This window comes from Pipistrellus kuhlii, unplaced genomic scaffold, assembly GCF_014108245.1.
Source record: "Pipistrellus kuhlii isolate mPipKuh1 unplaced genomic scaffold, mPipKuh1.p scaffold_m20_p_2, whole genome shotgun sequence".
Classification (NCBI taxonomy): Eukaryota; Metazoa; Chordata; class Mammalia; order Chiroptera; family Vespertilionidae; genus Pipistrellus; species Pipistrellus kuhlii.
The window spans coordinates 94,549,101-94,571,756 of NW_023425515.1; the positions used below are offsets into that span (position 1 = coordinate 94,549,101).

The window sequence follows — 22,656 nt, forward strand, 5'->3', positions numbered from 1 at the left end:
ATATATTTTTGCAAATTAATAGCTAATTAAAATATTTAATTTACCTGGTTAATGGGCTTTTTGCTCCTGAACCTCAGTGCACAGTGTCAGCACATCAGGGCTGTAAGACGTTACCTTCATTTTCACACAGGCTTGCCAGTTGTCGGAGCCGCAGTAAAGCTTCAAAAGAGCCGCATGCGGCTCTGGAGCCCTAGGTTGCCGACACCTGGTCTAGTTAATAGTTTGATATTCAACCACTGAGTCATACCGGCCAGGCCAGAACTGATTTCTTAAGAGCTTGGAGTATGGATATATATTTTTAAAATGAATACTCAAGGTGCTGAACCACAACACAGTGTATACAGATGATGTGTTATAGAATTGTGTACCTGAAACCTGTATAATTTTGTGTAACCCCAGTATATTCAATAAAAGTTGGAAAAAGGAGGAGAAGGTTGAATTCACCTCCCCACCCCCCACCCCCCCCCAAAAAAAAATTTGGTACTCAGTGTTTTATTATAATTTTATGTTTGAAAAACAACAGTTTTGATAATAAAAACTTCAGAAAGAAAAACTTGGCAAAATCTTGCCTACTGATGTGTAAAAACTGATATTTCTAAAAATGTTAAGGAATGGTTTGGCATATAGGGATTCCTGGCCAAGAATTAGAATTTTATAATCTTTCAACAAACTATTCTCTTTCTGGCTCCCAAATAAATGACCTAGCACCCTAATAAGCAGGCTAGAACTACCTTATTTCCATTTCTTTGTCTTCAAAGATGGACAAGATTCTAGTTAAAGGATTAAGATACCAATATCACTTCTACACTTACTTTTTCTAGATTTTGAGATCAGTAATTCATCCTCCCACTGTAAAATGAAATAACATCTATTTCATTCACACATACATACACAGTCATATAATATAGCACAGTGGCAAGAAATTCAATATTAGCATTCTCTTTCTCCATAAAAGTTAGTTTTTTTCTATTTTAAGTTTAAACCTTCCACAAATATGCTGTGTTCAATTTCAAGGCAATTCCATTTATTCTTTTTTCTCACACTGGACTCATTTTCCACCAGATTTTTTTTATAACAATTTTCTGTGTTTTCACCTTTACTCTTTCATGTTTTATCTTCTCTTCTCTTTTTCCCGACACTGTTTCAGGTTTCATTCTCTTTTCAAGCCCACAGTAGTTTGGTAATTGCTCCCACGCTCTCTAGAAACTCTTTGTGAAGGCCTTCAGTGACCTCAATGTTGCTCTGACTAGCCAGTTCTCTTTTTCCCCCCACTTTGCTAATAGTGTTTATCTTAAATGGGTGCTGGATTTTATCAAATGCTTCTTTTGCATCTAATGATATGATTATGTGATTTTTATCCTTCATTTTCTTTATGTGGTGTATCACACTTTGCTTTGTATATTGTAACAGCCTCGTATCCCCAGAATAAATCCCACTTGATCATGGTGTATAATCTTCTTAATGTATTGCTGGATTGTGTTTGCTAAAGTTTTGTTGAGGATTTTAGCATCTATGTTCACCGGAGATTTTGGCCTATAATTTTTATTCTTTGCTGTGTATTAGAATTAGGATAATGCCTGCCTTGTGAAATGAACTTGAGAGTCTTCTCTCTTCTTGAGTTTTTTTAATAGTTTGGGAAGGATACCTGTTTATGTTCTTTGAATGTTTGGTAAAAGTCACCTGTAAAACCATTCAGTTCAGTACTTCTGTTTTGGGGGAGGGAGGTTTTTTAAATTAATATTACTGTTTCAGTTTCACTTGTTGTAATCTGTCCAGTTTCTCTGATTATTCCTGACTAAGCTATGAAAGATTGTATGTTTCTAGGAATTTATCTATTTCATCTAGATTATTCAATTTGTTGGCACACAGTTATTCAAAATATTTTCTTACAATCTTTTCTGTTTCTTTAGTGTTAGTTATTACTCTCTTTCATTTCTGATTTTATTTATTTTGGGTCCTCTCTCTTTTTTTTCATTTTCCTTATTTGAAAAATGTATCTTTATTCTTGAAAGTGTTACAGATGTCCACTTTTCCCTTTGCCCAAATTACCCCCCTCCCGCCAGACTTCACCACCCTACTGTCTGTGTCCATGGGTTATTCATATATGCATATAAGTTCTTTGGTTAATTTCTTTCCTACCCACCATCACTGCCTTCCCTCTGAGTTTATTCAGATACTTCTATGTCTCTGGGTCTATTTTGCTCATCAGTTTATTTTGTTCATTAAATTACACATATGAATGAGATCATCTGTGTTATCTTTCCTGGCTTATTTCGCTTAGTGTAATACTCTCCATACTGCCTCAAAAGGTAAGAGATCCTGCTTTTTAACAACTGCATAGTGGTATAAATATACCACAGCTTTTTTATCCACTCATCTACTAAAGGGCACTTGTACTGTTTTCAAATCTTAGTTGTAAATTTCAATGCTATGAACATAGGGGTGCATACATCCTTTTTGATTGGTGTTTGAGATTTCTTAGGATATATTCCTAGAAGTGGGATCTTTGGGTCAAATGGCAGTTTCATATTTAATTTTTTGAGGAAACTCCATACTGTTTTCCATAGTGGCTATACCAATTAACATTCCCACTAGCAGTGTACTAGGGTTACCTTTTCTTTTTCTTTTTCTTTTTTTTTTTGTAATAATATGAACAATAAAGATTTATTTTTTAAAAATTACTGTCATTCACAGTGCACTTGTACATAAAAGATATTTGATGTCTGTTTGTAAAAAAAAAAAAAAAAAAAAAAAAAAAAAAATAGGAACTAGGGTTACCTTTTCTTCACATCCACACCAGCACTTGTCATTTGTTTATTTGTTAATGGTAGCCCTTCTGACAGGTATGAGGTGATATCTCATTGTCATTTTAATTTGCATGTCTCTGATCAATGACTGAGCATTTTCTCATATGTTTCTTGGTAAACTGTATATCCACTTTGGAGAAGTGTCTATTTAGGTCCTTTGCCCATCTTTAAAATTGGATTTTTGTCTTCCTTTTGTTAAATTGTATGAATCCCTTATATATTTTGGACATTAACTCCTTATCAGATACATCATTGGCAAATATGTTCTCCCATACAATGGGCTTCTTTTTCATTTTGTTGGTTTCTTTTGCTGTATAGAAGTTTTTTATTATGATATAGTTCTATTTGTTTATTTTCTCCTTAGTTTCCCTTAACTTAGTAGATGTATCTGCAAACATTGCTTCCAGAGATGGCTGAGATTTTCCTGCCTAAGTTTTCTTCTGAGATTTTTATGGTTTCATGACTTACATTTAAGACTTTCATCCATTTTAAATTTATTCTTGTGTATGGTGTAGGTGGGTGATCTAGTTTCATTTTTTTGTATGTATCTGTCCAATTATCCCAATAGCATTTACTTTAACTTTTTAAAAAATATATTTTTACTGATTTCAGAGAAGAAGGGAGAGAGAGAGAGCAATAGTAACATCAATAATGAAATGGTATCATTGGTCAGCTGTCTCTTGCATGCCCCCCCACTAGGGATTGAGTCCATAAGCCAGACATGTGCCCTGATTGGGAATTGGAATTGAACTCTGACTTCCTGGTTTATAGGTTAACTCTCAATCACTGGGCCACACTAGCCAGGACTAACACCATTTATTGAAGAGACTGTCTTTATTCCATTGTATGTTCTTACCTCCTTTGTCAAATATTTATCGAGTGTTATGCCTTGGGTTGATATCTGGGTTCTCTGTTCTGTTCCAATGATCGATATGTCTATTCTTATGTCAGCACCAGGCTGTTTTGATAACAATGGCTTTGTAGTATAACTTGATATCCGTTATGACTTCTCCAACTTTGTTCTTCATTTTGAAGATTGCTGTAGCTATTCAGGGTCTTTTTTGGTTCCATATAAAATTTTGGAGTTGTTTTCCCCCCCCCCCCAGGCTATAAATGTTATTTTTTTAAAGGGGTGAAATGCTCTATTTTTTATTGTTTAAAATTTTGCATATGTCTCCTTTTTCCCAGATTGACCCCCCAGCCACTCCCACCTGGAGGGCAATACCCCACCGCCCCAGTGTCTGTATCCAGTGGTTATATTAATATGCATGCATACAAGTTCTTTGGTTGATCTCTAAACCTCTGGATCTATTTTTGTTCATCAGGGAGTATTTATTTTATTTATTATTTTTTTTTAATAAACCTTTATTGTTCATATTATTACAAAAGTTCCTCATTTTTCCCCCCTCCACCAGGTTCCTACCCCACCCTCTGCCCTTTTCCCACCCCCCATTGTCCTCATGCATAGGTGCACAGTTTATGTTCAGTCTCTTCCCGCACCCCCCACTCCTCTTTTCCCTGAGAAACATCAGTCGATTCCCCTTCCATACCTCTGATTCTATTATATTCAACAGTTAATATTGTTCATCAGGTTTTTTAATTCCCTTGGTTTTTAGATTCACTTGTTGATAGTTATGTATTTGTTGTTCATAATTTTTATCTTTATTTTCTTTCTCTTCCGAAAGAACCCCCTTCAGCAATTCATATAATTCTGGTTTGGCGATGATGAACTCCTTTAGCTTTTTTTTATTAGTGAAGCTCTTTATCTGGCCTTTGATTCTGAGTGATAGCTTTGCTGGGTAGAGTATTTTTGATTGTAGGTTCTTGTTATTCATCACCTTGAATATTTCTTTTTTTTTAATTTTTATTTTATTGATTTTTTACAGAGAGGAAGAGAGAGGGATAGAGAGCTAGAAACATAGATGAGAGAGAGTCATCGATCAACTGCCTCTTGCACATCCCCCACTGGGGATGTGCCCGTAACCAAGATACATGCCCTTGACCGGAATCGAACCCGGGACCTTTCAGTCCGCAAACTGACGCTCTATCCACTGAGCCAAATCGATTTTGGTACCTTGAATATTTCTTGCCATTCCGTGTGGCCTGCATGGTTTCTGTTGAGAAATCAGCTGACAATCGTATGGGTGCTCCTTTATAGGTAACTACCTATTTCTCTCTTGCTGCTTTTAATATTCTCTCTTTGTCTTTTGCTCTTGGAATTTTAATTATGATGTGTCTTGGTATGGTCCTCTTTAGATTCCTTTTGTTTGGGGTTCTGTGCGCTTCCTGGACTTGTAGGTCTGATTCTTTCACCAGGTGGGGGAAGTTTTCTGTCACTATTTCTTTCAGTATGTTTTCAGTATCTTGCTCTCTTTCTTCTTCTGGGGACCCCCATAATTCTGATGTTGGTTCACTTGAAATTGTTCCAGAGGTTTCTTACATTATCTTCAACTTTCTGAATTCTCTTGTCTTCTTGCTTCTGCGGAGAAGTATCTTCTGGCTCTTTATGTAGAATGCCCTAGTGGGAAGGAGACAAAAGCTCTGGACTGTTCTGAGCCCCAGTTCTGACTGCACTGAACCCCAGTTCTAGGCCAGACCCTGGGGACCCAGGCTCATACAGAGGGAGCCTGAGGTGTAAGGTGGAAACCCAAGGGAGTGGCGAAAGGAAGTCTCGGAGGCGCGCACATTGTGCGCAGAGAACGGGCGGTTGACTGTGCCACTGGATTGCCCTAGCGGGAAGGAGACAAAAGCTCCAGACTGCTCTGAACCCCACTTCCAACTGCAGTGAACCCCAGTTCCGGGCTCATTGGGGGAGAGCCTAGACTGTTTGGTAGCAGGCGAAACTCGAGGGCACCTTTCTCTCCAGAGGTGCTTGCAACGAGTACTGAAGAACCCTGAGGAATACTGAGACTCAGGAACCTCATAGGGCGTGGCCAACGGAAGCCAAGGCTGTAGGCTCCACCTTGAAACTCCACCCCATCCAAGCTGAATACAGAGACTTTTAAGGCTACCAACTCAGGGAAGCTGCAAAAATGCCGAGACAAGGAAACAGATCACAAACGAAAGAAATGGAGGACAAAAAGCAACTGGATATAGAGTTCAAAATCATGCTTATAAGGTTTTTCAAGAATTTCCTAGAAAAGGTCGATAAGACCTATAAGGATATGAAAAGGGATCAACTAGAAATCATAAGGAATCAACAAGAAATAATAAGGGATCAACAAGAAATAATAAGGGACCAACAAGAAATAAATACATTGTCTGAAATAAAAAATATTATACAGATTCCTAAAAACAGAATGGAAGATCGCAAGAATCAAGTCGAAGAATTGGAACATAAAGAGGGAGTATTATTTTAGATCTGTGATCTTTTTTTTTCTTGATGAGTCTCATTAAATGTTTGTCAATCTTGTTTATCTTTTCTAAAAATCAACTCTTATTTTCATTGATCTTTTGTATTGCTTTTGAAAACTATTTCATTTATTTCTGCTCTGATCTTTATTATTTCCTTCCTTCTACTCACTCTGGACTGTCTGTTGTTCGTTTTCAAGTTCCTTTAAGTGTGAAATTAGATTGTTCCTTTTGAGCTTTTTCTTATTTCCTGAAATAATCCTATAATGCTATGAATTTCCTTCTCAGAACTACTTTCCCTTGGTTCCACAGATTTTGGGTTGTTGTGTCCTTGTTTTCATTTGTTTTAAGGTATCCTTTTATTTCTTTCTTGATCTCATTGTTAACCCATTCATTGTATAATACCATGTTATTTAGCCTCCATGTCTTTGTGTAAGTTTTCCAGTTTTCTTCTTGTGATTGATTTCAAGTTTCATAGCATTATGGTCAGAGAAGATGGTTGATATCATTTCGATCTTCTTAAATTTATTGAGATTGTGTCCATCAAGATTTGCTTTAGTATTAGATGCTCCTATGTTGGGTCGATAAATGTTTATAAATCTCGTTGGATTGCTTTCTTTATCCTTATATATAATGTCCTTCTTTGTATCTTGTATGGCCTTTGTTTTAAAGTCTGTTTTGTCAGATGTAAGGATTTCTATCCCAGCTTTTTTCCCTTTCTTTTTGCTTGAAATACCTTTTTACATCCCTTTGCTTTTACTCTGGGTGCATATTTTGTTCTGACGTGTGTTTTATCCATTTACCTACCTTATGTCTTTTGATTAGAACATTTAATCCATTTACATTTAAAGTGATTATTGATACTTACATATTTATTGCCATTTTATTTTTTAACTATGTTCTTCTGTTATTGTTGTTCTTCTTCTTCCTTCTTTCATCAAGTCCTTAACATTTCTTGAATTTTAGTTTGTTAGTAATAAACTCCTTTAGCTTTTTCTTGTATTTGAAGCTCTTTACTTCTCTGAAATTGAATGATAGCCTTGTTGAGTAAAGTAGCCTTGGTTATAGGTACTTGGAGGTACTTGGTTTTCATCTTTTTTTTTTTAATAGGAGAATTTTATTTTTGTAACACTGAGAGCTATCAATGAATAAAGGATCTATGCGCGCGCGACCCCCTCCTCTCCCCCCCATTGCTGGATCCTTAAGTAGGCCAAAGTAGAAATAACAAAAGTTGATAGTTGCATTTCCACATTATACCACAAGATGGAAGCATGCAACTGACTAACCTTAATGGTGATGGTGGTGGGGTATTTTCACCATAAATAGAATAATAGAAACCCTTCCATTTCATATTAAGGTTTCAAGTTAGAGTTTTGGTAACTCACTTCAAAAATGTGTTATTTTAAACCCAACTTTTAATGTATTATTATAGCAGTCTAAATATTTCTTTTCTGAAATATTTTAATTTTCTCCATTCTAACTTTCTCCAAATAACTCTTATGATCCAATTAAGAACCTTTCAATACTCTCTGAAGTCCAGGAAGTATCCCAGGCACAACACAAACATTGACCTATCTGTCTTTGTGGCGTAGTTATTTTTCCCCATTTTACAGATGAGAAACATTGAAGAAAAAAAGATCCATGTTCCATACAAGGGACTCTACTCACTAGACATTACTCATTCCCTGGGCAGCTGGAGTCTCCAGGAAGTCCTTGGTTGTATATGTGTGAGGGGGTGTATCCTGAGACATACTGGTCTTATTTTCCTTTGTTATCTACCAATTAACAGCTTACATGCTGAATCCTCAAACCCTGAGCAACTGCAGAGCATTACTAATTGGCAGGAGTACACTTACCGCTATTAATGCCTTTATCTTACATGTAGTACCAGGACATAGTGAATGTGTATTAAGTCATACAACAAAAACATGCAGAACTCTTTGCTGTGTAATATTAAAAACAATACTGAAATCTGTATAAATGCATATCTTCAAGGTTTTCTTACATCATTTGTACTCCTATCTTGCTTTTCATATTTTTCTTGGTCATAAGCCATTTTCTTCATCAATTTCTATATTGTTTTTAATATTTCTTAAGATTTTTGGTGTTTTGCTTCCTCACTGGTTGACAAGAAACTTGGGAATTGTCCACAGAAATTTTTGACAAGTGCATGGTATTAGCTGTACCAGCTACTACTACAAATTCTTGAACTTTAAATACAGTGCTTGACACATGAAAAGGTTGGGGGCCATGACCATTGCTACATTTATGACAATCTGTCTATTACTCTTCGGACAAATTCAAACAGGGCCTTCAGTGTGTCTTGATTTGAATCCCGCTGAAAGATGATGAGAAGGTTCAAAGCCTGTAGTTGTTGCTTCTTGATTGGAACAATCTGGATAGCCTGGAAGGCTTTGAGGTATTCTACATGAGCAGTGGCTGGGGCAGCTCACAGATGAACAGCTTTAGCAGACTGGCTGCATCAGTCTGCTTGACAGTGTCCCAGTTAGAAGTCCCTTCATAAAACTGCTTCTAGGGCTTGGCAAAGATTTTTTTATTCTAATGACAGCTCCAGGTCATCGTTGTCATTTTCATCTCCTCCTCCCCCTTCTACTCCTCCTTCTCCCCCTCCCCCTCCTTCCCCCTCCTCCTCCTCTTCTCCTCCTCCCCTTCCTCCTTCTCCTCCTCCTCTTCCTCCTCCTCTTCCTCCTCTTCCTCTTCCTCCTCCTCTTCCTCCTCCTCCTTCAGGTATTCTTAAGAGGCCATCAGTTTCCAAACATCCCTCTTCAATTAGAAAAATCAGTTTTTGTAATATCAAGGATGTTTGAATTCCTAATACATTCCTGTGATCTTGTTCTAACAATACTGTCAGTGGAACACAAAAAAGGGTCAGAATCTTTTGTTTCAATCTTCATAGCTTTTTGTTGTTTAATTTCAATACCCAGTACATCATAGAGGGTGGTCAGTTTAATCAAGGCTAAATAGCAAAGTTTCCTCATATCCCGGACAGCGAGATTACCAATTCTGGTGGTACCTGTTTTGTCTTTTGGCAGTCTGAAATTAGGTAATGGGGCATTGTTGCCTTTGCTTTTCTGGTTCCTATCCTGGAGCTCTTTCTGATTTGCGGCTTGCTCTGCAAGTGATACCTCCAGGTTGATAACTGTTTCAGAGGCAGGTGTCTCCTCAGACACCAGTGGCATCAGCTTCTTTCACCAACAACTAGGCTAGATGCCTGGTCATCTTTTCCTTGGTATTTGTTTTTACTTATTCTAACTGACCATGATTCACTGTCACCTGGAGCTTTTTCTTTTGACTCTGCCCTCTAAGCAAATATGTTTCTGACGTCAGAAATGTGGTACTGTTTGTTCTTTTTCCATAAAGTCTGGCAGATAGTCTCTACCCATTTCTGAATAGCTGCTGCATGGTTTGGGTTAATGTTGATAAAAACACCATGCTTTCTTGGGGATCTCCAGCAGACTTTCCAAAGACATTTAGACAAACCAACCTCCTTCAGCCACTCTTCTAATTCACTCACATCAGGCTCTATGACAACCACCACCTCTTGATCTTGTCTGTTCTCACTAGATTTCTTGATATTGTCTATTTCATTCCAATAGTCTTTCTTAGATAGTTCATCCATGGGAACTTGATCAATGAAATGGAGGCTTCTCCTTAGCTTTGGTGATTTCTTGGTTCATACTGGCCATATCTGCTACTGTAACCAGACATCTCGCAGATATGTTATCTTAGAGGCAAAAAAGGCAAATGGGCTCAGTAAAGAAGATCTAAGTTGATCTTTGTCAGGGAAAATATTGGCCTAGGACATGACTACCCCCTATAACCTGTTTGTAGTTAAATATTTAATTTTCAAACCATCTTTTGTGGTTATTTTAGGTCTCAAATGCCAATAATTAAATTTTCCTAGTAGACTTCTCTCAGATATTCTTTAGTAACCCAAAATTTTAAATGTCCTTTGAAAAATACTCATCATCTTTCCCCTTCTTTATTTTAAACTTACCTATGTCTTTATTATTCAGTATTTCTAGACAGTCACTTTAAGTAATAGCAGCTTCTTTGATTCTCTTTTATGAAGATATTTCATATTGAATTAGTCTTCAAGTTCCAGGAGTTCCTTCTGAGTTTCTTTCACATGTGTTTTTTCCATTCTGTTCTATGCTATTTGGGTTTAGGGCTTCATTGTCTCTCACCTAAATGGCTTCCTAGCTGTTTATCTTTGGTGTCTTCTGTCTTTATTCTAATTATTTGTGTGTGTTTTTGCTCTGACTCACACACATATATTGTTTTCATGTTAAGAAGACCAAAACTCAAGTTTTACAAACTGATCTTGTTCTCAAAGAGAGCAGGGATCAGTTCTTATTTTTCTTTTTAGCTGTACTACCCTTCTTTATACCTGGCACAAAGTAGGCCTATGTTGAATGAAAGTGGATACTGTGTTTGAATCTTTATCTACTATCTTAAAAATTCTGGTTGTTGTTCTTTTACTGTTTAATTTTGATATTTTTAAGTCTACCAAGTAACTGGAAGCATTAAAGATCTTGTGTGTTAAAATATTAAATTAAAAAAGAGTTAATTACTCTTTTAAATAAGCTTTGTATTTTTTTTTTCTGTCAAAAATGAAGTGGCTGCTCATTGGTAGGTCCAAGCAAATTTTATATAGTGTATTATTATAATATAAATGCCAGTTTTTCTGACAATAAAATAATAATTAGTAGTAGTATTATTGCTATTTTAGTTTAGATTGCAGGAAACTTGATATTATGTAATTTTAGTAGAGTGATTTGTTTGACTAAACCAAGACAATACTATATATATATATTTATTAAACCTGATACTAATCTGCTTATTATTTAAAAATACTTCTAATTTTCCTTTAGGACCAGTTTGGACAACATATAAAATCAGATGTGCATTTGAATTTTTATGTTTATTATGGTCCTGATCGTATTAGAGACCCGGCTTTGCTTTCAAAACAGGATATTGTTTTGACTACTTACAATATTTTAACTCACGACTATGGAGTAAGTATACTGATATTCAGAGATTTTCAAAAGTTTAAGAAATATACTTCAGGTTTCTGAAGTGTTCTAAAATTTAAGCTTCATATTCTTTCTTTTTTTCTTTCTAAATACTTAAGAATATACAATAAATAAACAGGAATTTGTGTTTTAATATTATGCAAAAGAAATGGTTAGCCTTTAGATATTAAGGTAGAAATACTTCTATTTAGGACACTTCAAGTTAAATTTTAAATTTGAATTTAAACTAAGTCTACATAACAATTTGTAAATAAATTTTCTTTTAACTATTCTAGAATATTATTTTCTATCACAATGATAAAAATAAGCTTTTTCATAGCTGAAATTTGTGTTTCCCAATTTATGTAGAAGTCTAATTGTTGTTTGCCTATATAATTCCAGCTTTTAAGTTAAAATGTTTTTGAAAATAATTTATTTCTTAAGATTTTCAGTCTTTTTAAAATTATTAAATATATTTTTTATTGATTTCAGAGAGGAAGAGAGAGATGGAAACATCAGTGATGAGAGAGAATCATTGATTGGATGCCTCCTGTACAGCTCCTGCATTTAGTATCTGCCCCCTGGTGGTCAGTGCATGTCATAGTGACCAGTTGTTCCACAGTTCAGTTGATTTGCATATTACCCTTTTATTATATAGGATTTTAATCTGAGGAAGAGTACTTCATTGTACTGGACCAAGATCAAAGCTGATCAAGCCTGGTTTGATTACCTGGCTTTGAATGCTAGCTCTTTTACTTCTAGCTGTGGTACTTTGAACAATATACTTCACATCTTGGTGCTTCAATTTTCTCATCTGTAAAAAAACAGTAATAATACTTCATAAACTTGTGAACGTTCATTAATTTAATGTATGCAATACTTAAAGCCATACCTATCACATAGTAAGTTGATATTGAGAATACTAATTCATTTCACTTATCAAATTACATAAACTACTATTTTACTTTCCAATGTTTTTAATTCATATGAAACATTTATTTCAGATGAAAGGTGATAGTCCATTACATAGCATAAGGTGGCTAAGAGTGATCCTGGATGAAGGACATGCCATACGAAATCCAAATGCTCAGCAGACTAAAGCTGTACTTTATTTAGAAGCAGACAGAAAATGGGTATTGACAGGTAATGATAGCATTACACTTTTAAAAAACTTAATTCCCAAATATGTATCAGTGAAGTAACTTTGTAAACTTCAAGTGGATATAAAGACTATTCCGATATTAATCCTAGCAATCATTTAATAAAATATTTGACTTGTTTAGTTTATGAGACAACTAGACTTATTCTTGAACTGTGGACATTCATTAGACACTTTAATCCTTTAATTAGAATCTTGATTTCTCTACTTGCCATTTTGGAGTCTGTTTTACTAGAGGATGGGGAAGAAAATATGAACTCTTATTAGATTTTGCTTTCTTGCTAGTGCTATTGATTAAAGTAAGCAATGAATTGGAAGAATTACCATCATTAAATGTCCAAACTACCCAAAGCAATCTGTAGATTTGGCAATCCCTTTTAAAATACCAATGGTTTATTTCCCAGATCTAGAACAAATACTCCAAAATTTTATATGGAACCTAAAAAGACACCGAATAACTGCAGCAATCTGGAGAAAGAAGAAGGAAGTTGAGGGATCACAATATTGGATATTAGGTTATACTACAAAGCCATTGTAATCAGAACAGCCTGGCACTAGCACAAGAACAGGCATATAGATCAATGAGACAGAACCGAGAACCAGAAATCTACCCAAGCCATTATGCTCAATTAACATTTCATAAAGGAGGCAAGAGCATACAATGGAATAAAGACAGTCTCTTCAATAAATGATGTTGGGATAATTGGGCAGGTAAATGCAAAAAAATGAAACTAGACAACCAACTTAAACCAGGCACAATAATAAGCTCAAAATGGATAAAAGTCTTAAATGTAAGTCATAAAATCATAAAAATCTTAGAAGAAAACCTGGGCAGCAAAACATCAGATACCTCACAGAGCAGAAATTTCATTGGTATATCTTCTAGGGCAAGAAAAACAAAGGAAAAAAACAAAAACAAATGGGACTCCATTAAACTAAAAACTTTCTGCACAGCAAAAGAAACCACCATGAAAATGAAAAGGGAACCAACTGTATGGGAGAACATATTTGCCAATGATACATTGATAAGGGATTAATATCCAAAATATAGAAAGTATTATACTTACACAATTCAACAAAAAGAAGACTAACAATCCAATAAAAAAAAAAAAAAATGGGCAGAGGACCTGAACGGACACTTTTCCAAAAAAGACGTACAGTTGGCCAGGAGATATGAAAAATGTTCAAAGTCACTAATCATCAGAGATACAAATTAAAATGACAATGAGGTATCACCTCACACCTGCCAGAATGGCTACCATCAATAAATCAACAAGTGACAAGTGCTGGTGAGGATGTGGAGATAAAGGAGCTCTAGTACACTGCTGATGGGAATGCAGACTGGTACAGCCACTATGGAAAACAGTGGAGTTTCCTCAAAAGTAAAAATGAAACTGCCATTTGATACAGTGATCCCACTTCTAGGAATATATACTAAGAATCCTGAAATGCCAATCAGAAAGAATGTATGCACCTTGTCTTCATAGCAGTACTAATTAAAATAGCTAAGATCTGCAAACGCCCTAAGTGCCCATCAGCAGATGAGTGGAAAAAAAGCTGTGGTACATTTACACAGTGGAATGCTATGTAGCTGTAAGAAAGAAGGTTCTGTTTCCTTTTGAAACAACATGGAGGGACCTGACCATTATCATGTTAAGAAAAATAAACCAGTCAGAGAAAAATAAATATTATATGATCTCACTTTGGAATCTAATGAACAAAATAAACTGATAACTAAAATAGAACCAGAGTCATGGAAACATGGAGCAGACTGACAAATCTCAGAGGGAAGGGGTTCTAAGAAAGATTAACCAAAAAATTTATATGTATACTAGAGGCCCAATGCATGAAATTTGTGCACAGGAGGGGGGAAGGTCCCCTCAGCCCAGCCTGCACCCTCTCCAATCTGTGACCCCTTGGGGGATATCCGACTGCCAGTGTAGATCTCAGAGATCAGGCCTAAACTGGCAGACATCCCTCTCACAATTCTGGCTCCTAACCGCTCACCTGCCTGCTGGCCTGATTGCCCCCCAACTATTGCCCCTCACCCCCGCCATCATGGTTGCCCCTAACAGCCTCTCTTCCCCCGTCCCCTGCCGGCCTTGTCACCCCTAACTGCCTGTCCCGCTGACCTGGTTGCTCCTAAACCCCCTCTACCAGCCTAGTCACCCCTAACTGTCCGTCCCCCCTATCCCCCCCAGCCAGGTTCCCAACTATCCCCCTGCCAGCCTGGGTACCCCACACAACTGCTGTTTAGTTGTTTGGTCGCCCCTCACTGTACCCCCTGGTCACCCCACGCAGCCTGTTCAGTCATCCATTCAGTTGTATTGGTTGTGACAGTCGCTTAGGATTTTATATATATAGATATGCATAACCCATGGACATAGACAATAGGGTGGTGAAGCCCTGGTGCAGCCTGGGAACTGGGTGGAGGGGAGTAATGGAGGGAAAAAAAAGGTATGACATCTCTAATACTCTCAATAGTAAAGATTGTTTAAAAAGTCAAGGAAATTTCCTGGGTAAGGAGAAAGTTGAGTTTAGTGGGTCTGTAGTCTTTATTTTATTTGTTAATATGGTAAATGAGAGCTAAAAATTAGAGCAAACTATTTAAAAATATATATTTTATTGATTTTATACAGAGAGGAAAGGAGAGAGATAGTTATAAACATCTATGAGAGAGTTATCGATCAGCTGCTGCTTGCACACCCCTTACTGGGGATATGCCCGCAACCAAGGTACATGCCCTTGACCGGAATCGAATCCGGGACCTTTCAGTCCCCAAGCCGACGCTCTATCCATTGAGCCAAACCGGTTTCGGCACAAACTGTATTTTAAGATTACGTATAAGAAGGGATTATAGTCACAGGTTGATGGTGGGTGCGCCTGGTACAGAGTGTCCATTTTCAGCTATTGTCTCTATTCAGCTAGATAGATATACTGATTGGATATTTTGGTTATCAAATTGTTAACTATTTCATGTTATTTTTAGGTACTCCAATTCAGAATTCTTTAAAGGACTTGTGGTCTCTTCTTTCCTTTTTAAAACTAAAACCATTCCTTGATAGAGAGTGGTGGCATAGAACAATTCAGCGACCTGTCACAATGGGAGATGAAGGAGGACTTAGGTAAATAATTTCATGACAACTGATTAGTTACAAAAAACTGTTAGCAGCTTGAACCAATTTTTATTTTCATTACTATTTAAGTTGGCTATTGGCTTTAACCTCCAAAAAGTGTTACTGCTTTATGTTTCAGAACTTAGTGATTCTTGTTTGGGGAGATAAAGATTTAAGTAGTGATAGGAAAAACTTTACAGGCTCTGAGGGTCCAAAATGCACTCAAATTTCTTAACTTATCTTGTATAGCTTTATACAGTGGTAATTTAATGATGGAATGATGTACAGTGGCATCAACAAGAGTTTTATAAGAGAAAGTTGTTATTGGTGGAGATAGGTAAAAGTTAAGAACATAAATAAAATTCAGCTTGGAAACAGCCATTTTTACAATGTACTGGGCTAATGTATTTTAACTTTTTTTGCCTAGAATATTGGTTTTCAAACTGAGGGTTTGGATTCTCTAGCTGTTTATGAAATTACTTAAAAAAAAAAAGGGGGGGGCAGCCATCATTATAAAAGAAAATGAATAGAGTAGAAGATTAAAGAAAAAAGCAGAGTGCATCACATGATATTTTGTAGAATGTTTGTTTCTGTTGTATGTGTTTGTTTATATGTTTGCTGAGTGTTTCTTACTCTGGGTTTTAGTGAAAAAAGTTAAAAACCCACTAACCTAGCTTGTAATACCATCTCTTTGATTCCTTCAACTCAGGTATTTAAATTTTAATTTAAGAAATGGTATTTATATTTCAGTGTTAGGAAAAACCTTTTTAAAAATAAATTGACATGCCTCCTTTTATTCTGATACTGAAAGGGGGAGTTTCAAATTATAGAACCTATAAGGCATTTGTCCCTCTTCTGGGTTGTTACATTGTGTGTGGTTTTTTTTTCATTACTTTATAAAATTTATTTATGTACCTTGATTTCTGTGTTACTAAAATACTTTTTGAAGATGTATATTTTTACGATATTTAGTATAATTCCCTTTACTTAATAGATGTTTATTAACAATGTGAATATTGAATATGGGTGATATAGCTAAAGAATTGAGAAGTAAAAGGGTTAGAAACTAGAACAAAAATGGGAGAAGAGCAGAAATTTTAAAATGTGTGAATTAGGACAAATTTCAATGTATTTGTTGCTGAATTTTCTGTTTGTAGAATATATCTGTGATAATCGGATAAAAGCGCAAGTAAGAGACTAAAAAAAATCCTTTGCTAAGATTATAAAATGGTAATAGCTTAAAATATTCTTTTTTGGTCTTATTGCATCAACTTATATAGAAATAACAAATTATGTAATTATTTGTTTTATTTTCTAGGCGTTTACAGTCCCTAATTAAAAATATTACACTTAGAAGAACAAAGACAAGCAAAATTAAAGGAAAACCTGTTTTGGAGTTACCAGAACGTAAAGTATTTATTCAGCATATTACACTTTCAGATGAAGAGAGAAAGATTTATCAGTCTGTGAAAAATGAAGGCAGAGATACTATTGGAAGGTATGGAGAAAACCATTTTGGAAAATAAATTTTTTTTTCTTCCAATTTAACTGACTAGCATTCTTAAGATATGTCAGCAATAAACTCTGAAATATACTGAAAGATAAACTGCTTTCTTTAACTGTATTTTAACTACTTTTTACAAATTAATAATTGAAGTGAGTGAATATTATAATTTAACAGGTTATTTCTTTTTTATTGTTTATTGATTTTAGAGATAGAGAGAGAAATATTAATGTGTTGTTCCAATTTTTTATGCATTCATTGGTTGATTTTTGTGGATCAGGAGTACGCTCTAACCAAATGAGCTACCAGGTCAAGGCTTTTTTTGTTTAAATTAATTTTTTAATTGATTGAAGAATTTCTTAAGTTAGGAAAAAATTCAAAGTTTACTTGAAAAAGCAAGTTTTGATTGCTTCCTTCTACTTCTGACTGTCTCATGGGAGTAGATAAAACATTGAGAGAAGTATGTATATAAGGAAAGTAAACCTATTAAGGACCAAAACTTGGGGGATGCTGAAGCCAGTTTGGCTCAGTGGTAGAGCCTTGGTCTGCGGACTGAAAGGTCATAGGTTCGATTCCGGTCAAGGGCATGTACGTAGGTTGCGGGCACATCCCCGGTAGGGGGTGTGCAAGAGGCAGCTGGTCGATGTTTCTCTCTCATGGACGTTTCTAGCTCCCTATCTCTCTCCCTTCCTCTCTGTAAAAAATCAATAAAATATATTAAAAAAAAAAAAAAAACTTGGGGGATTGTCCACATTCAAGAAATTAATTAATTAATTAATTAAAAAAAAAAGAAATATTTTAGCAAGTGGAGAACTGTGAAGAAAGAAAACTGTTCCAACATTTTACAAAAGAGGAGAATTAAGAAAGAATGGTCAGTAGTGTCACAGTACAGACATTTGGAAAAGGCTATTTAATATGGTGATTCAGAAATTACTGGTGTAAAATCTCAGAGTAGTTTCACTAGAATAATGAATTAAGTAGTTAAACTGTAGGACTAAGGACACTGCAAAGAAGTAGCTGTAGGGGTAGACAATTTTTTACAAAGTGTGTAAAAGTGAGACTGGTAGATAGGATCAGTATTTGTTTTATGGATCAATTATTTTGATAGTTTTGTTTGGTAACTGTCTTGAGAGGAAATGAACGTAGAAAAGATTACAGGTACAGAAGAGAATAAAGCAAATTAATGGAGAAAAATGAAGCCTGGGGTGGTAAATACTAAATAGAATATTTAAGAGCCCTAACCAGCTTGGCTCAGTGGATAGAGCATCAGCCTGCAGACTGAAGGGTCCCAGGTTCAATTCTGGTCAAGGACATGTACCTTGGTTGTGGGCACATCCCCAGTAAGGGAGTGTGCAGGAGGCAGCTGATTGATGTTTCTCTCTCATCGATGTTTCTGACTCTTTTCCTTTCTGTAAAAAAAAAATCAATAAAACATATTAGAAAAAAAAGAATATTAAGAGAGTAATCATTGAGCTGTAAAAACAAGATATTTATGAGATAAGGCATCATAAAAAAAAGTAAGGTTTTTAGAGTGGTAGAAAGGCTTCATGTGGTATTTTCTTTTTCTTTTTTTTTATAATTGATTTTTTACAGAGAGGAAGAGGAGAGAGGGATAGAGAGCTAGAAACATCGATGAGAGAGAATCATCAATCAGCTGCCTCTTGCACACCCCTCACCGGGGATGTGCCCGCAACCAAGGTACGTGCCCTTGACCGGAATCGAACCTGGGACCTTTCAGTCTGCAGGCCGACGTTCTATCCACTGAGCCAAACCGGCTAAGGCTCATGTGGTATTTTCTAATAACATGTGGAAATCTGAGAATAGGAGTTCGCCAAGTAGATTAAGGGGTTGGAGATTGAAGAATCTGAGAAATTCTAGTCCAAGCAAGAGCATGGTTGATTTAAGTGTCTGTAGGAACCAGAATGAGTAGGAGACAAGTGAAGGCAAAACAGGGCTCAGAAAACAGGGGAATCTTCAAAACATAAAGAGTTTAGGTGAGTAATAAGGTGGGTTTAATAGGAATTAGAGATATTAAGAAAGATTGTTCTAAGCAGGAGGTTTCAAAGCAGATTTCAAAGTAAAGAGGCACAGCGGTTAGATAAAGTGTATTGTATCACACAGCTAGTGAATGACAAGAGTGGTATTTAAGCTCAGGAATTTTGGGTCTAGAGCTTATAAGTTTAATCTTTATAATATACTGCCTTACATTCTTGACTACTTATAAGTATTCGTTCCCATAATATTACTGTTACTTGTAACAGCAGATATTTTATATCACTTACCTACCATAGTCAGTATTCTAAGTACTCTGCATTTATTAACTTTTTATGACAACAGTCCTATAAGGTGTGTATTATTATTATTATTATGCCACTATTACAGCCAAGGAAGCTCACGACAGGTTAAGAAACCTGCTCAAGGTTTTGCCCTGGCCAGGTGACAAATGATTGGAGAATCTAAAAAATAATAATAATAATTTTTTAAAAAAATCAATAAATAAACTAAGATAAAAATAAAAAGGAACCAAAACATGCCCAAAGTTCATAGTTAAATTGGCAGAGTAAGGTTTTGAATTCAAGACAAGCTTACTTTGAGTCTGTGATCTAATCATTAGGCTAACTTTCTTTTCCTTTTTCTAATTTTAAAAGTATATTTTCTATTGATTTCAGAGAGGCAGGCAGAGAGAGAGAGAGAGAGTTAGAAACATCAATGATGAGAATCATTGATCAGCTGCCTCCTTCACACCCCACACTGGAACTCTCTTGCTCTTTGCTGTTTGTGACTTAATAGATGAATGTTTTGAATTTTTTTCTGAATTATCTATTATATTTGCTAGAGATTCATATGAATGGGGACAGGGTCAAAGCTGAGACCAAACTAGAAGGAAATGTCTCTATTTAGTTATGATTCAGGGTTACATGTTAGTTCTTCTAGGTTTTATTTGTTCTTATATAACAGATCAGAAGCTTTAAGGTTTCTAATAGTGCGAATGCTGTGTTCATAGTCTTTTCTGTGTGTTTCCTTATTCAGCTTACCTTCAATCCTTCTTGGTGTAAAACTTGTCCAGGGAAATTCAAGCCACTAGTTATGTACCTGGTTTTTGTTTTTGCACATTAGAGAAGTTTATTTCACCCCAGGGCATGTGGTCTATTTTGAATTGTGCTTGGAAGGTCTGTTGAAAGCTGCAGTCATGTCATTCAGCATCTTCCTATCTGACTTACACTACAGTTGGCAGCTATTTCTCCTATATTTTGTGTGTTTGTTGTTGTTGTTATAAACTTTTACTGGTTTCATTAAAAATAGTTTACTTTTCTGTTTTTATTTCTTGTTTTGATGTAATTTCTGGAGAATGGAACAATGCAATTTTTATTCCACTGTTTTAGAATAGGAAACATTGTCATATTTAACATTTTTACCTGTAGGTATTTTAATGAAGGGACTGTCCTTGCTCACTATGCAGATGTCCTGGGTCTTCTGCTCAGATTGCGGCAGATCTGTTGTCATGCTCACCTTCTTACCAATACCGTGTCTTCTAGTGTTCCCTCAGGTAAGTAAATAGGGCTTTTTTACACCATTTTATTTGTTAGAGATTTTTAAATCAGAAGGAGAAATTTTTCTTTATTTATTTATTTATTTATTTATTTATTAATTTTTTACATATTTTAATGATTTTTTTTGGAGAAATTTTTCATATACCTAAATTTAGTTTGTCATAGACATTTTTTTTTTTAATCAATCTTTATTGTTTATATTATTACAAAGGTTCCTCATTTCTTCCCCCTCTCCACCAGGTTCCCACCCCACCCTCCGCCCCCTCCCCACTCCCCATTGTCCTCATCCATAGATGCACAGTTTATGTTCAGTCTCTTCCCGCACCAACCACTCCCCCTTTCTCCGAGAACTGTCAGTCCACTCCCCTCCCATATCGCTGACTCTACTACAATCAACAGCTAATATTCATCAGGTTTTTCAATCTCCTTTTGTTGTTGTTGTTGTTGTTGTTGTTTTTAATTAATAAACTTTTACACTTCTAAGAATAAATTTTAAAATCTAATAATTTTAAACCTTGTTTTTTCTGCCCTGGGAATTGAGAAGCAAACTTGTTTACATGTAAACTTGCCCTTAGGCTATCAAAAGGTGTAGCCATTCAAATGTAAATGAACACATTGTTTAAAGATAGCTGCTGGTTGGAATTGGATTACCTGTTCTGGGTGGGAAGGGCTTGTCCTCCCCTTTCTCCATTAAAATTAAGGTTTTAGCTTTAAAACCTCTTTTTGGCAAGAGACCTTAAACTTTCAGAACTTAAAATTTTTCAGATAGTAAATCAGTTACTTAGCATTTTCTCAAATCAAATAATACCTCCACATGCCCAAGGATACACTTCACACACAAGACATTTCCAAATAGATCAACCAACCTCATCCAGACCCCATACAAGGCACTCACAGATCAACACCCCAGCGCTATACTAACTCAACACATCCAGATCTAAGCCTTCATCACTTGATTCAGCAGACCCTCATGTTCCCCCAAAAGTTTCCAGCCATGTCTGAGAGGCAGCCCTGGGGCGAGGGCAGGCAAGGAGTGAGCTGTTCCGGGCCTGGCTGCTCTGGGCCTGGCCTCTGTTGCTCTGGTTCGCTCCACAACCAGCTGCTCCGGCTCTGGCCACTGCCGCTCCCGGCCTGGCTCCTGCTGCTCCAGGCCTGGCTGCTCCTGATCCGGTTGCTCTGGGCCCGGCTGCTCCGGGCCCGGCCGCTTCGGGCCTGGCCACTCCCGACCTGGTTGATTCGGGCTTGGTTGCTAATGCTCTGGGCCTGGCTGCTCCCGACCTGGTTGCTCTAGGCCTGGCCGCTTCCAACCTGGCTGCTCCGGGCTTGGTTGCTGCTGCTCTGAACCTGGCTGCTTCCGACTCGGCTGCTCTGGGCCTGGCTGCTTCGGGCGCGGCAGCTTCGGGCCTGGCCGCTCCCGGCCTGGCTGCTCCGAGCCTGGCCGCTCCCGACCTGGCCGCTCCGGGCTTGGTTGCTGCTACTCTGGGCCTGGCTGCTTCGGGCCCGGCCGCTTTGGGCCTGGCTGCTCCCGACCCGGCTGCTCTGAGCCTGGCCACTCTCGACCTGGCCGCTCCGGGCTTGTTTGCTGCTGCTCTGGGCCTGGCTGCTCCCAACCTGGCTGCTCTGTGCCCGGCTGCTCTGGGCCCGGCCGCTCTGGGCCCGGCCGTTCCCGGCCTGGCTGCTGCTGCTCCGGGCCTGGCTGCTCCTGACCCGGCTGCTCTGGGCCCAGCCGCTCCAGGCCTGGCCGCTCCTGGCCTGGATGCTCCGAGTTTTGTTGCTGCTGCTCTGGGCCTGGGTGCTCCTGGCCTGGCCACCCTGGGCTTGGCCACCTCCACCCCAGGCCTGGCTGCCACTGTCCCAGGTCTGGCTGCTCCGGGCCTGGCTGCTGCTGCTCTGGTTCTGGCTGCTACTGCTCTGGGGCCTGGTTGCTGCTGCTCCGGGCCCAGCTGCCACTGCCTTGTGCCTCGCCACTCCTGGCCTGGCTGCTGCCGTTCCAACCTTCTGCCCTTTTTTTTTTTAACGCATTTATGTTGCAATGTTGGCTGCTGAGTTGAGTTCTGTCTTAGTCTTCGATTTTTCAAGATCTTCTTTGTATTCTTTCTTAAGTAATTTTACTGTCTTTTGCTATAACTTGA

At 37.3% G+C, this 22,656-nt stretch overlaps 1 protein-coding gene across 8 annotated transcripts in view; it reads left to right on the plus strand.

The window, feature by feature from the left end:
• Positions 1–22,656, plus strand: part of HLTF (helicase like transcription factor) — a 113,647-nt gene that overhangs the window by 57,706 nt on the left and 33,285 nt on the right. For all 8 annotated transcript variants that reach the window (XM_045584104.1, XM_045584103.1, XM_036444933.2 and 5 more), the window contains 5 exons: positions 11,054–11,197; positions 12,199–12,337; positions 15,343–15,478; positions 16,788–16,967; positions 20,396–20,520. In XM_045584104.1, coding sequence (XP_045440060.1) covers positions 11,054–11,197; positions 12,199–12,337; positions 15,343–15,478; positions 16,788–16,967; positions 20,396–20,520 — 724 coding nt within the window. The remainder of the gene's footprint in view (positions 1–11,053; positions 11,198–12,198; positions 12,338–15,342; positions 15,479–16,787; positions 16,968–20,395; positions 20,521–22,656) is intronic.